Below are 16,255 nucleotides of genomic sequence, written 5' to 3'. Positions count from 1 at the left end.
TACAGTGGAGCTCACTACAGATGAGCTTGCTAGCATGCTACAGTGGAGGTTGCTAGCTTCCTATAGAAAAGCTTGCTAGCTCGTGACAGCAGAGCTCGCTAGCATGCTGAAGTGGAGTGCAATGGCTAACTTCAGCAGAGCTCATTAGAACGCTAAGATGTCCAGCAAAAGGCTGGCTAGTGTAGCGAGCTAAGCCACTGAGTCCGTACTTACGTCAATGTTGGCAATCAACGGGGGGGCACCAGAGAAACTGAGGACAAATCCAATTGAAGCCCACATTTTCTGCCCACTTTTAAACCATATGGGGCCTATTTGGCTTTGCTGGCTGGGATAAGGCACATTAAGGGAGACAAAAGACTCAAAAATAATTTTGTCAAACTTTATCAACTGCGTTTACAGTAACTCGAGAAATACATGTTAAACGTTAGAGTATTTACAATGCGGAAAATACGGTATTCTAGTTTGGGATTACATCCTAACAGCAGCACAGAAATGACTCTACAGGCTGGAAAATAAACAGGTATTTTGTGTTTTATACAGTGAACACCAATCAGAGCATGTTTGAGATCTAATAATCAAAAATAAAAAGGTTTTCCAAAACATGTGTCTATATTTTTGACTGACAGGAATGAGTGGTGGTATTTCTATAGAATCCAGACATGAGGCATGAAATGCAGGAAAGAGTGTGCTGTGAAATGATTTGACGCCATCTTCCGATGATTAAGATTGTGAGGCCAGAAGCACCCAAAAAAACTCATGTGAACCCATACTTCTACTTGTCTTTTCGTTTGAGAGCACTGTCACTTTAACCTCACAATTACAGCTGAATATATCCAGCACATCGGGCGGTCATGGTGCAGAGGTAGAGCGGTCAACCTCTGATTAGAAGATTGTTGGTTGGGTTTTCTTGTTTGAGAACACCGTCACCTCAACCTAACATTTACAGCCTGCATATTTTCCACCACAATGGCCGGCTGTGGTGCAGAGGTAGAGCGGCAAACCTCAGAGTTTCTGCATGCCCATGTGTGGAAGTGTCCTTGGGCAAGACACTGAGCCCCATATTGGTCCTGGTGGTTACACCTTTGATTTACTTCTAGAAGTCCTCTCTTTACTTATAGTTAGGAAGCTACTTGAAAAGTAGAAACATCTGTGTGTGTTAGAAGGATTCCAACTGACATCCTGTCCTGATGATATCATTTCCTCCAAGAACTGGTGTCGTTTCCTTATGGGAACACTTCAAAAACCTGAGATAAAACCCTCCTGCTGCTTTAAGAAAGCCGGTGGGCGGCGCTTCTTTGCATCCTCTATGGATCTGTTTTTCTGACAAACTCAAGTCTCTTGGAGGCCTTGTGGAACGCTGCTAATGTTTGTCGTCCCTCCTTTCTGCCCCGTGACGTGTCTGATTGTGACACAAACGCACACGCGGACGGACGTCCAGCTGATTCTGGTCAATGCAACAATGGGGAGGACAAGTCGGTTGTCGTGGAGACCCCGCGACCTTTGACCTCTGGTTATTAACACATTGGTAAAGACAGCGACTGCTGCTTTTTAAAGGGGCCTCCATTAAACTCTGCAGGACTTTGTCTAATCAACCAGCACAATACATCAGCGTCTGTGTGTAGCTTGTGTGTATTTTGTTAGAACCGTTAAACGGTGAGTGGGACAATCAGAGCTAGCTTAATCCGTACAAATTCATCGATAGTCGTTTGTCTCAATTTAACAAAGAAATCCAATGACATCAAGTCGTGGCATAAAGACGATAAAACAAACTTCAACCTGTGGAATTCTCCTTTATTCTGTTCATATATTTTTTTTTCAAGTTTTAGAGAGTTGTTATGAAAATGAAATGTTGACAGTTGTTTTAAGTATTGCAATAGTCTAAATATAACAGTGTTGTTTACGGAAATGCACCTGCAGTTGAAGATCTCAAGACTTTCATGTTGGGACATCTGGAAGCACAGGGGGGGCGAAAGGGTTTCCCCTTGTGTCTAAGCTATTCTTTAGAGAGAAAGGTGATGTTAGCCTCTCCAAATTCTTCTATTTCATCATTTCACATGCAGTCAGAGAGTGTTACAATCTCATTTATTTCTAACCTCTCTCCAGAAAAAGTAAATATTCATTTTTTTTCCTTATAAATGCTGCTTAAAAATTGGATTAAGTGATTTAAACGAACATCAAAACTGTTTTTTTATCTTAATCAAATGTACAAACCATGAGATGACCTCATTCTATTCCATCACAACCTGTAGGTTTGACTCTGAAATCTTTACACCACTCACTTTTTAGTGAAACAAAACAACCACTGTAGCCAAAAATCTCCCCGTTTAAACAAAGCAAATAATCTAAATGTGTGCAAACATGTTTTTACATGATTTTATGGTTTTATACCAAACAATAAAACTCTCTTACCAGTTCAAAATTAGCCGCTGCAGCGGATTACTCATCTGGAAATAATCTGTGTCATCAGTCTTCACTGAAATCCCCCTTTTTAGTCAGCCTTTGTCCTTGTAATCCCCCCAAAGATGACTTATGAGGGGTTAAGGGCTGTGCGTGTATGACATGCTTCTGGATTACATCATAGCTCCAGAACTCTGATCTGCGGCTTGTCTCTCGGGGCTACAAAATGCCACCTGAATGTATCCGTGCACGACAAACTCCTGTGAAGCTTCACTCACACCGTTTACTTGTCAACAACACTCATCAATTGTGAGAAAACATTACAGCCTTTCCACCATATACATTTCCACTAATCCCTCCAGCAACTGATCCAGGATTAAATTACTATCAGTCAATCTGACTTCTAATAGACAAAGTCGAAACCACGCCGGCGTTTCAATCAGCCTCTGGGTAATTCACCGGAATGCGGCTCCAAATCTGCAAATCAAAGTCAAACGTGAGTTTGTTGAATGCATTGGCCCACCCTCCACTGTGTTGACGACTGCTGGGGGTGGTTTGTGAGCGTGTTTGCATGTTGGTGCAGCAAGACCTAAGCCCATAGGATCAGCAAAGCTTAACGATGCAGGCAAGGCAAACTGCACAGAACAGGAAATCTCTCTGGATGCAGCCATCAATCTCTGGTTTCCAAGGTGACGCTCTCCCAAAGTCAACGCCAACCAGCCAAACGCAGGACTTTCCTGACCCAAATGACTCCAACCTGCGGATTATACTGTACAAGAGTTCACACTATTGTCTCTGAGGTTTTATTATATTGAGGAGGAGCTGAAGAGAGGGTAAAGAGCCTAAACAAGGCCCTAACAATAAACTACAGATGTGACCCTGCAGCTAACGCGGTAAAAAACAGCGGCAAGATTCATCACTTTGATGAATACTTTACCGTCAAGTCAATCAAGGGGGGCGCTCCGGCTGAGAGACACAAGAAAGAGGTGAGCAGCTTATGAAAGGTGAGAGGGTGTGCATTGTGGGTAAGTGTTGGGACAAGAACACGAGTATCCCCCTCAGCAAGCTGCAGAACACTGCCGCTGAAACGTGACGCTGTTTGTCTGAGGTCAGGACAGCGATGCTGCGATGTCATGATGGAAGAAACGAAAAGGGAAGAAAAGGGCTTGAAAGGGATCGAATGGATTTGAAGAAACCCAGCAATGAAAAGACACGACAGTTTAAAAAGAAAAAAAAACATTTTCAAAGATAAGAGAAGGATAATCTCTTGAGGGCAGAAAGGATCTGTGTTTTTGCTAACATGAAAGGCTGGTTTCTTTACCTTTACAAACCCACTCTGATGAAAACCATGTTTTTAACATGTTTTTGTGACATATATAAATAAAAGTAAGTTTAAAATTGCATTTGAGTATTTTCTTAATGCAAATCATTGTGAATAAGGACCAGATGATAAAATGTTGGAAAAAAGAGCTTTTCTGTGACATAGAAAATACGCTAGGAGGGCCACAAGATACCTGTTCTGAGCTCTCATCAACGGGGAGGGGTAGGGACCAACTCAGAGACAGATTTCTAATGAACTACTGCTGCTAGGGCGCACCATCAATGAATAGTCTATTTTTGAATTTATGTCATTTATAAGGCACAACGTACTACAAGATACATTAAATGAAACAAAAGAGTCAGAGATAAGTCCGTCAGTGAGTCAGACCTTATAAATGAGTTAGCATATTAGCGTAGTTAGCGTAACTGCTTTAGCAAATTCACAATATTTGTAACTCCAAAATTTGTTTGCAACACATAAAAAAACAGACTGATACAGCTAAAACAAACATTACGGTGACTACGCTAATTGCCAACTTGGTTAGTACACAGTCCGACCCTGTCATACACTAAGAACATAAGCATATTAACAATACCTGTAACTCCCAACCTTGTTAGTAACGCGTTAAAAGAATTGCATTCAACACATTAGCATATTTACAACAGTCGTTACTTCTAACCTTGTTAGTAATGAGTAAAAAAAAATAGCATTTCAACACTGCTACATGCTAACCATATTAGCATATTAACAAAGCCTGTAACTCCCAACTTTGTTAGTAAAGGGTAAAAAAATGCATTCCAATACTGCAAGAGCCATAACTCGTAACCTGGTTAGTAATGAGTAAAAAAAAAAATCCTTTCAACACTGCTACAAGCTAATAACGTTAGCATATTAACAGTAGCTGTAACTCCCAACCTTGTAAGTAACGAGTTAAAAAACACATTCCAACAAACACAGCTACATGGTAACCACATTAGCATGATTGCAATAACTCTTAACCTTGTTAGTAATGAGTAAGAAAAACAAAATGAATTCTAACACTGCTATACGCTAACAACATTAGCATATTTACAATACACGTAACTTCCAACCTTGTAAGTAACTCGTTAAAAAAACACATTCCAACACTAAAACATGCTAACCAAATTAGCATATTCACAATACTTGTAATTCACAACCTTGTTTGAAACACGTAAAAAAATACACAGTCTGACACCGCTACACATTAGCCACGTTATCGTACCAACAAAAACATTCAAACTTGTTGGCAACTGACAAAACAAAAAAAAATAGACAAATATTTAGACAGAGTGTCATGTACCTCTTGGAATCGCTTTGTCATCAGTAAGTACAACCAAAAACAATCCATTTGTGAGGTTCTCTGGATTTTAAGACAGTTTTTTTTTTTAAATAATACATTTTGTAGTGCGCCTTGTAGAATAGAAAATACAGTAATTAAAAGACCTCCTGGAAGGCTTTTAAAATTGATGATCGAGTGAGTCTACAAGCATCATATTTGCCTATAAAATGCACAAGTTGAGCTTAAAAACACATTTTACTTGTTTTTGGAAGCAGAGAATTCTGGATTTTAGCTCAACCCACATCCTCATACAGCTGTGTAACTCAAATAATAGAATAAAAAAAACAATCAATAAGTGAATTATTGAATTATGGTGTGATTTCCCAGTAAAACTGTCTCATTTTTTATAAGCCTGGTTAAAGACTAACAGAAAAATCCCTTAAGGCAGTTTGTTAGTCAAAAACAATACCAGGTGGCTTCATTGTAAGACTGAAGAAAATTATCCCAAAGCTGAGATGGATATTTGAGTCGGGTTATGAAATTGTAAGTCTCATCTCTGAGTCTCGTCTTGTGTGGGAAAACCTGAAAAAAAAATCTTGAGTTGCTGTGAATAAAACGAAGATAAGCAACAGTCCTGAGGCTTTAGAAGCCTGGAGGGAAGTCAGTGAACGTTTGAACCTTCAGTCTGTCTCCAGTCAAGGTCAGGTGCCTCAAAGAGAAACTCCTGAAACCTCTTCACTCCCACAAATCCTTAACTTTTAACTTAATTAGAGAAACACTTTCATTTTTTTTTAAACTTAACTAAGAAAACTATGAGTCAGCATGCAGTGGGAGTATTGGGTAGTAAAGGTTCTTACCTTGTTGTAGTAATGGAGCTGGACAGAGTGCCACTGACCGTCACTAACACCGTGGGGGACGTAAGGAGCCACTTTGGTCTTCCTCTCTCCTGGAAGACAAATCAAAGAGTAAATATAGGAGGACTTCATCAGAACTTTTTTTTTTCTATCAAGCGTTCATGTACACTAGAGTTGTAGGATTTTTTTTTGTTTGTTTGGAGTTCACCAACACCTTAGTCACAACTGCCCTTAGATATGGACTGTCTGCGGGCAAAAAAGGAGCAAACCTGTTCACCAAAGTGGTCTGCACGAAATATCAAAGTCATTGTGCACATTTTTTCGATAGACTTGTTAGCAACAGACTGTAGAGAACACTTATCCAAGGGTAAGCAAAAGCTATGTACAATTTACTTATTCTCCTTTTGGTCTTCCGTGACTAATCCAGAATTTACAAGTGTTTCTTGCATTTGTCATTCACTGACGTACATAGATGTCTGTTGAGGATTTCGTACAACATGAATTCAGTTTTGAGCTGGTCAGTTGAGACAGAAATCTTACGCAATATTGCACAATTCTTGTGAAATGAAAATGCAAATTTCTCCAACCGTTTCTTGTTCCATGTCTCCCGGTTGGTTGTGTCCTGTACCAATTGTGATTGATGACCAATTGTCATCCATACAATATACATAAATTGTACGTAGCGGCAGTGTGACACGGTCTTGAGGGTAAAGTAAGTGAGATGCAGGAATGTCGTATCAATTTTTCATTTTTTTTCAACCCCTTAAAGGCTTAAAAGTGTATATCCTTCTCCAAGTTTAACTTCTGCTTTATTGTTAGTTGGACTAATCGTCAGCTATCCCACTTTCTGCAAATTGTCTTGTGTGAATCCGTGTTCCAAATTGAACAAAGTTTGATGGTTCTGGAAGCAACACACCAGAGGATGTATCATTAGAGGTGGGAATTTCCCACTCTACGTCCAGCCAATACGAAGCTGCATGCAGCGTACAGTCACGCTTCAGGGTAAGAAATGTGTTCTTTAAAATGTGTTTATCTTAGTCAACGATCACCAAAACCATCAGTATGCAGGAGGAAACAAGTTCTGGTTTAGGAACCAAGAAAATCGAGCTAACACACTTTTTTTTGGCAAACATCAAGAAAGGTAATGTTTACATTATAGTAAATAAAGATAAAAACAAGAAAGACCTGAATGTAATCATACAGTTTAAACCATTTGAAACTGTTACTTGCAATAGATAAGATTGAGGGAGACTGAAAATGTTGAGATAAACAAACATTTTCCACAGGCAGGAGTAATCTTTCAGGACAAATTACTGTGACATACACAAAAATGCAGAAACCATCAATCAACTGTTGGGAAAGCAGAAATGAGGCTGTGCCTTCAATGGCTCTAAGTGAGAAGATTTGAGCTCACGGCTGATTTACTGAAGGTTTACTCTGTTTGTCAAAGGCAGGAGCAGCCTGCAGAAAAACGAAGCAAACACAGCCCGTCTTTGTCTGTAGTGGGCTGCTTCATTCATGAAAAGCTACTTAAGAAACGTGTCGTAATCACTTCAAAAGACCTTCCCTCACATTTTGAGCACTTCTTTGAGAGATGCATTAGACTGGATTTGATATTTTCAAAAACATGTTGGATGATGCGGATATCCGATGATTAGGACCCTATTAGGGGGTAACAACGCTTAGAATGTCCTTAAGCCTCGAGATGCCCCGTCTTCAGTGTGACAGCTGTTCACTCCATCGTTTCATTGTGAGAGGGTCCTTTTGAAAAGCTGTTTTCATGGAAACCGTCCAAAATGTTGGCATTAAGGGTAAGCTTTGAGCACTGTGTAAAATGAAAAATAGTTAAAGGTACCAACGGATATCAGCAAGACTCATTGGAATAAATTTTCATCCCAGACAATGCCGATACCACTGTTCATCACTAATTGCACTTGATCAGATTTTATTTATTTAAATTCTAGCCTTACTGTAAACTGCCCTTGCAGGTGGATACGGACTGTCTGTGGCCTAAAAAATGGATAAACTGTACGAGACACTTAGGTGGCTTGCACGAAATATCAACATCGTAGACTGCATGATGAGCCTATAGCGTGAAATGTTAATGCATATTTTCTCTACGGGCTTACTGTAATCAACAGGTCGTAATGAACACATACAAACGTAAGGCTAAGCTAAGGATGAAGTAGGTGAGACCCAGGGGTATCGTTTTCCTTTTTTTGATTATTCAAATCCATAAAAATCAAAATAAGGCAATCAGAGAGTAGTTTGTGTGGCCATTTTACGGGCACAACCATTTACGAGGGGTCAGTAAGGACCCAATACTCATACTTTACCAAAAACAAGGGTGCAGTACAATAGCATCACCGCAAGATATTAGGTGTTTGCAACTTTCATTAAAGTTAAAGTTAGTCTTATTAGTTGTCACACATTAAATTGTGTGAAATTTGTTCTCCGCATTGACCCATCCTCTGGGGGAGCGGTGAGGTGTAGACACAGCTGCGCTCAGGAACCATTTGGTGGGTCAACCACATAACCCTGCGTTTGAGTTCCATTTTAGTTTTTGTTACGACTCGCCTTGGATTTGAACTCACAACCTCTCAGTCTCAAGTGAACTGGAAAGGTATCCTCACACCGCCCTCTGCAATGTGCGTTAGAGTGAACACTTACATCTATGTAAATGTGCGTAAATCCGTGTTTTGGGCTCCTGCGTTCAAAACTCGTGTTCACGTGAAACTACGCTTTCTACGGCCATTTTTGGGCTTTACATTCGTAATGTGCGTTAAAAGTTAAACCAGGTTGAGCTTTAACCAATCAAGGACTCAGATTAGGTAGTGACATGTGGATGGCATCCCTTTCAATTAATGGAAGTGCCAACCGTTTGAAAATGGATTATAGAGGGGAAATTATTAATTGTGGTTTGTGCCAAGGTGGAGTTCAATGACATCAAGTTTTTCATATATCAGAATAGAGCGGTGACACAAGCCTGGAGAAACTTTTGCACCACCTTGACATTTTGCACCAAGCCTCTTTTAATGCTGGATGGCAGACATGGGCTAGTAAACAGTAGAAAAAGAAGAAGAAGCCCCCCCCTGCTTGTCAAGTGTGAACACCATGGGCTAACTAAATGTTCCAGAACCCACATTTAGTTATTGAATGTGTAAAGCTAAAGACATGCCTGCTCTCCCCTTAAGATGCAGCCTTCATGGGTCCAGACAACCCAAGAACCCACAGCACCTATAGGGGTCAATCCCTGTACTGGTGTATGTGATTCAGGCTTTAGGCCACTGTCTCTAAGTTGGTTCCACGATTGGGTTTTGAAGGATGATGAAGTTATTTTCTGTCCTTTGACTGTATGCTTTCAAACACGGCCCTCCTAAAAACAAACCAAAAAGGGAAGTGGACCAAATGCATGGAAAAATCACACATTTTCAAAAGTTGATCACATGAGTAAATATTGGCTGACAAAGAAACACAAGAAACGAACCTGTTTGTGCCTCCTCATGACATTATTGGGGAGTGATTTTTCTTAGTAACTCGTAATACTAAAGGCAACCAACAAACCATGAAGTGGATCTATCCTGGTAGTGTGAATGTGCCCTTAGATAACACAACTCATATCTTTATCCTCTTTGTCCTTACTATATACGTGATTCCCCTTAAGAGAAAGGATGTTTTTAAGTTAGGGGCTTTAAAACTCTTGAAAAAGCATCTGCATGAACTCGTAAACTTTAGCTTCTTTCTGAACTTCAGACAACCTGTTCATCAATTATCTTCGGATGTATGCACAGACTAAAGCAAAGCACTCATTCATGAAGAACTGTTTAGTCAAGTAATCTGTTTACTGTGCATTGAACACACAATAGAGAGCCTAACCTCCAGAGAAAGTGAGCTGGATCTGCTCCTCGATGATCTCCAGGGCGATGAAGTCGTGCTTCTCGTTGAACCTGCCGTTGTAAAGGAGCAGAGCGTTCCTTTCTCGAGTGGCAAACCTGCAGAGACGGACAAACGTTAGAGATTGTATGCAATTAAACCCTTGGGTAAAAAAAAACAATACACTTTAAGATGATTTAGGCATAGTAAGTCTACTATAGACCGTGTACATATAATGAAGCAAGCATACTGTCTGAATACTTCTTATATATAGACTGCCTTCAAGCAGACATTTCTGTTTCAAACTAAAGCTTGTAAACAAAACCATGTGACTTAAGATCTCTTCAGTCATTGGCCAGAACTTACAAGGGGGGAGGGGGAATTAATGAGAGAAAGAATAATGGAAGTCCTACGCTTTGCAATCCTTGTCAGGATAGTTCACTTATTCAAACTTTATTATTTCACCGACCAATTTTGATCGTCTGTATCGACGTTAAGTTTACTTTTATACGACAGAGGCATCCTTCAAGGTGGTTGCTAAGGAGACGGGACTAAAGTTAAAAGTTATTTTAATGAGGCTGTATTCACATTTTAACGAGTTCCTGGGTCTCATTGTTGCTCCATATTTTTCAAAGCTCAGTGGTTGCTACATTTCTACTTTGTTTATAATCCATAATGCCCGGCTACGGTGGCCATTTTGGTCCAGTTGTTCCACTACAATTACTGAGCCTATTCAGACTGTTGAAACTCAAAGTAAACTGGAGCTCAGTCTGATTGGAGACAAACCGAGATCACCGTAAAATATGGGTTCTGGGTCCTCTTGGGTGCATTCAGGCTGAAATTTGTTCCAGATTATCGAGGGAAATGACTTCTGGTTCACTTTAAGGGAACCGGTCTGACCACCTTTTGCTAAGGCTGGTCACAACAACCCCCCAGATTTGTGTGGCTCAATAGTTTTTATGATGCTGTGAATCTTTCCAACTAAAACAGGCGGACACTGAAAGGGATCTAGATTTATGAGGAAAGCTCCTGAGGAAGAGAGACTTTCCAACAAAAAGTATGCAAAGGATGTACGCAACATCGAGGAAGCAGTTCCTCTGTCTTAAAAAGTACCGTGAGTATTGGTCTCCTGGCAGCAAAAAAAATCATATCTGCTGTAGAAAGTTCAGCGGCTGTTTTGGAGTTTAAGGCGAGGGCAGAGGAGTCAGCCGACAGATGCCAGTGAGGCCAGGAGGCCAGGAAGCCAGGACGGCTGTAACCAAACACTGATAAGGAAACGCTTCACGCGGCCTTTCCTGTTTTCAGGGCTCTACACCCTTTGCTCACTTTACAGCCATCCATGAGTTTATTGTCAATGTAAAGTACTTTTCTTCATGATGAGGATTTTTTTTTTCTTGTGGCATTTGTCTGATGATAATACAAACATTAAGCTCAAAACTGTATTTTCGAGTGTTTCTTTATTCAAATTGTTGTGAATCAGAAGTAAGTTTTAAAAAGCTATTGGAAAAAGATTGTATTTGTGACCTAGAAAATATGCAACCTCCATTCCATTCCAATGCATCCATTTCCAGACAACAAGATCCGATCAGATATCTGCTCGAATGGCTTCAATATTCCTCGACATTTTTGTTTCACCAGTAATATAAGATTGGGAGTAGGCCTTCTCAATATATCTCAAATCTAACGTCATCGCGATATCAATATGTGCAATGAGTGAATCGCAAAAGATGGCATGTATTACGATAAATATCTTAAATTTTTACACACATGCAATAACAATCTATTTTTTTATTTTGGCTTTTGTTCATGTATCACAAGTCATATTGTCATTGTAATATGAATGAATGAATGAATGAATGAAATGGTTTATTTCAAGCAATCAGGTTATAATACATGAAATAACATATCACTTAATGAATCACAAGTTGATCGCTTGAAAGAGAGTTGGAGGAAGCGAACTTATATAATCCCACCCCGACTCGACCATATCATTTTCTCTACATGAATTATCAATAATAATTAATGTCAAATATTAATAGATTAGGTTATAAAGGATCATTAATAGCAGTGATGTAATCAAGTTTCAAAACATCCACAGACAAATTATTTATATTAATCAGTAACAATAATTAAATATAAAAAATAAAAAAGACAATTCGTGTGGATTGTATTCATCAAAGAATTATTGTACAAAAAGTAATAAGTAAAATCATCTTCATTAGTTAATGCAGAAAAATGTAAAATATTCTCATTACAAAAGACAATTTGTGCAGATTTTTTTCATCAAAGAATGATTATAATAATACAAAAAGGAATATTAAGTTGAAAAGAGAAAAGATCAGGAATCTGAGCAAAATCAGTGCTTCATCACAGTTTAGGAACAAGTTTAAAGATAATCATTCTTTTTTGTTATGACTGAGAGTCTGTGAAGTTCTCATATCAAGGGAATTGTGCATATTCAGCAATAATATTGGTCACTAATGTCACATATTGCAAGTTTTCCTTACACGGTGCAACCCTTGTTGGGAGTGTGTTAATGAACTAATGCTGCTCTACGGAAACTATGTCTAGAAAAGTTTTCTTGATTTTGGAAAAAAATGTCATAATCCTGATTAAAATACCACACTATTAAAATAGATCTAAAGAAGAAATGTTTGTTTTCAGTCTCAGAAAGTTGCAGATTCCACTTTGTTGTGTTCAGACTGATAATGCGTCTGCTTGAGCATTTAGAAGTAGGCATAGAGACACAATGGAAACGTGGTAACAAGTCTCTACAAGCCCAGCTTACAAGATGTACTTCTTTTGAACTCGGCTGTGTTTAAATTACCATTTACCGCACAGATCACGGTAATGAAGAGCATGTGAACGAGACGACGAGCGACAGAAAATACCAGCTTTCTGTCATTCTCTAGTCACTCCACACACTTAATTTCATCTTTGCCCTGTAAGATCTAGAAGGTTCTAGATCTACATCTCACTCCTAATGAGTTTAGTGAAGAAGCGGAGCCACATTGTGCCAAATTGCTTTGAGTAGTCGAAGAACAGACGAGGAACATTCAAGGAATCTGGCTTTTATTGCTACAGATTACTTTGGATTCCATCAAACAACCCCCCCATTGTCGTTCCTGAGCCTCTCCTAAGCACTAGTTATCGAGCTGCAGAAGTCTACTAGATTGTTGATGCCATCCAGACTATTATTTGTCTCTTGAGAACGCACAGGTAAATACAAATTTTACACAACGTTGGCGGTTGCTGCACACAGTCACTGCAAAAATATTTACGACCTACTTTGAGTTTTGTAACTTACAGATATCTACTCACAAAATATATTTACAGGGTGAAGAAATCTCAGCAGGGTTGGTAATCTAGAGTGTCTAAAAGCTCTAGATTTTATTTTTCTTTTCAAATCAGCTTCAATTCGGACGTCAAGTCAATTCATTCAAACTGTTTATCCAAAGTTAATTAAAGTTAATTTGATTATTTTTGTTTGTTCATCTTTAGTTGTAGCAATTAACACTGGCCAAAAAATGTAAAATAAAAGAAATAATAAAGAAAAAAAATAAATGTGGCCCCATGGGTTCTCCGGGGTTAAGGGTGAACGGGTAACAAGTTGGGCTTTATTCTTTTCTTAAAATTACCCATGAACTCTTAGTATTCTAGATTGAAGAATCAGGCCGACTGTCCAACCGTCATGAAATGAAGAGACGAAGGGTTACAAGGACGCAGTAAAAGCGCAGATTTCAGCTCAAATGTAACGGATATGTTGGAGAATGGATGTCCGTAAACCTAAGTGGATCTAATAAAAGTCACATTCTCAGAAGATTCATCCAAAATTCCCCCACAGCGATGAACGAGACTGATAACACCAAGAGAAAATCATCAGTTCAAGTCATTGTAAGCTGATTATTCAATTTAGTACATTACTTTGTACTTTCATACAGCTGAGTGACTCTTAATGCACAACAATGATTGGATTTTTTATTATTATTATGTTCTAAAAATAGAAATTTAAAAGAATCAAATGTTTTTTTAGTGGAAAACACTTTTTTCAGACGTTATCACAACAAATAAATCATAGAGAAGTATTGAAGTATTTGAGGGGTGACTCACATGAGGGACACGGTGAAGTGGAACCTCTGCCGCAGGCCTCTGAAGGTGACGAAGGACTGTCCGGGGAAGCTGCGGGTGGTCATCTCGCAGTACGGTTTCTGGTACTCCCCTGGAGGACACTGGCACATAAAGCCTCCAGCAAGCCGGTTGACGCACTCACCGCCGTTCTTGCAGACGCCGGGTACGCAGCGGCCTGAAGACGCATTCAGCTCGCAATGTTCACCTGGAGAGTGAGGAAAGAAAAACAGCGCGAGTCAGGCTGAAAGATGACACCAGAATCTCTGTATGTACAAACCGATACGCGCTCTAGATGAGGAATTCAGATGTCACGATGGCAATTAATCACCATTTTGTTAGTTTTGTTAAAAAATGTTGCCCGCTAAGAGGCCGACTTCAACATCAGCTGTTTGGAATTCTCTTGTTTTAACAAGATGTTTTGACACTCAATCAAGCTTGTAGGTCAAACATTCCCATGCCGTCAATGCAGAAACAAATGTTTTCTTTTTTTATATATATAAATATTATCAGTAGGGTTGTGTATCTTTTCCTTTCACATGTTATGACACCACTGACTGTATATGAGAACTGGATTGAGTGAGTGTGACGTCACCCGCAGAAAATGGATGACTTCTGCCTCCAATAAAATAAAGAGACACTATTTTTTGGCAAACGTCGACCTGTTGGAGCCAGAAATCATCAGTCGGTAGTTATTGGTCCAAGTCACTACAAGTCAGCATTTCTATGGTAACCACTCTCACCAATCAGGAGTGAGCTTCTCGGAAGGCCACACCCCTTCCACTTGAAAACGGGCTACAGAAAATCTGTCTAACTAAATGTATCTACTTTTGATGATTGGTCAGTTTATAACTTGAATTGCTAAATATCATGGAAACATTTTCAGATGATCAGGAACACGTTAATAAAAGGTATCAAAGCAGGAACTGTTATTCTGACAAATAGAATGACTGAATAACAGCTGGTTATTTCTCTGCAGAAGTCTGTGAGATTTTGGCTTCTTAGAGCCAGAAGGTACTTCCTGTTTGGAATGTGGAGGGGTCACTCAGTCCAGTTCTCATATACATTCAATGCTCGATAAGCATCTCGATAAATAAAAAATGCAACTAACTTTGTGGCAATTCGATACAGTCCAATTCTTGTAGCTAAATCAGGGGTGTCAAACTTAATCCCAGAGGGGGCGAAAATCCAAAACACACCTTAGGTTGTGGGCTGAACAGGATAAACATTTATTGAACACTAAAACTACATTATCAGAACTTTTAAAAAAGTAACTTTTTAACATAAATATGAATTTAAAAAAGACAGGAATATTATTCAATAAAAAAACAACTTAAACCTTAAATAACTTTCAATATTTTACTTTCCATAAAAATATGTTTTGTCAAAGTTAGACAAGTTAGAAATAAATTAAACCGGAAAAGAAAAAAACTTAAATTTCTTTACTTGTATGCCATTTTATATGAAAAATTACACTTATAAATAGCCCAAAAGATTTTGATCTCCATAAAATAAATCCTGTTAAAATGATCCAACTATGAACATGCTGCTGAGCAAAACAAACAAAGCCTGGAAATCAAATAAAATGTGTGCTTTTTAGCAAAAAAACATTCAAATCAATCAGTTTTCTTTGTGTTTTGTTGTCTGGATGTTTTGCTCTTAATTATTTTATCCGGTTCTGTGGATTTCTGATCTTTCGGTCTCTATATTTGTAGTGTTTTTTCACATATTATCAGCGCAAAAAAAACATCGGGCCGTTAATAATGACAGTATAAAATGATCAGGGGGGTCTGATATGGTCTCCGGGCCTTGTGAGCTAAATGAATACAATCTAGATATTTATTATTAATGTAGCTTTTAAAACTACAAATGAAAATGCTTTTTAACAAACTTTTTTTAACTGGACATTTTTATTTTAACCAGCAAAAACAAAATGTCTTTGGCATAACAGTTTTGATCATAAAAATCTGGTATTTTTAGATTATTTTGTTCTTTGTGAGTTTCATATTAATGTATTCATATTGTTTGAAGTGCTGTGAAAATCGTTCGTTGAAAATCGTGTGTTGTGTGCTTAGTGCACACAACACACTGTAGTTCACCTTTAGCCGATTGTAATGGAATCGACTTGGTAGAAAAAAGGTTGTGATTGGACATCTTTTTGTTTGGATCACATCATTATAAAAAGGCAAAGATGGTAGGGAGCTCAACAGGAGAAAAAACTACAAATTTTTGCCAGAAATTAATGATTTATTCCTGATTAATTTTTAATCTTCCTACCGACATGATCTTGTTGGTAACTGTAGTTTTCCACCGATACTGCTGTCACTCTCAGTACCAGATCAATTTTTGTATCAGTATGTAAGTATCATGATCTTCTTTATTTTT

General features: G+C 38.6%; 1 protein-coding gene across 5 annotated transcripts in view; it reads right to left on the bottom strand.

Moving 5' to 3' along the window:
- The window catches only part of celsr1a (cadherin EGF LAG seven-pass G-type receptor 1a), a 115,806-nt gene that overhangs the window by 46,924 nt on the left and 52,627 nt on the right, over positions 1 to 16,255 (bottom strand). For all 5 annotated transcript variants that reach the window (XM_024285409.2, XM_024285401.2, XM_024285425.2 and 2 more), the window contains exons 4-6: positions 13,856 to 14,078; positions 9,749 to 9,864; positions 5,876 to 5,964 (exon numbers count right to left, since the gene is read on the bottom strand). In XM_024285409.2, coding sequence (XP_024141177.1) covers positions 5,876 to 5,964; positions 9,749 to 9,864; positions 13,856 to 14,078 — 428 coding nt within the window. The remainder of the gene's footprint in view (positions 1 to 5,875; positions 5,965 to 9,748; positions 9,865 to 13,855; positions 14,079 to 16,255) is intronic.

The sequence above is a fragment of the Oryzias melastigma genome, linkage group LG23, assembly GCF_002922805.2.
Source record: "Oryzias melastigma strain HK-1 linkage group LG23, ASM292280v2, whole genome shotgun sequence".
NCBI lineage: Eukaryota > Metazoa > Chordata > Actinopteri > Beloniformes > Adrianichthyidae > Oryzias > Oryzias melastigma.
The sequence above is the reverse complement of the archived record's forward strand: the minus strand, read 5'-3'. Positions and strand labels throughout refer to the sequence as shown.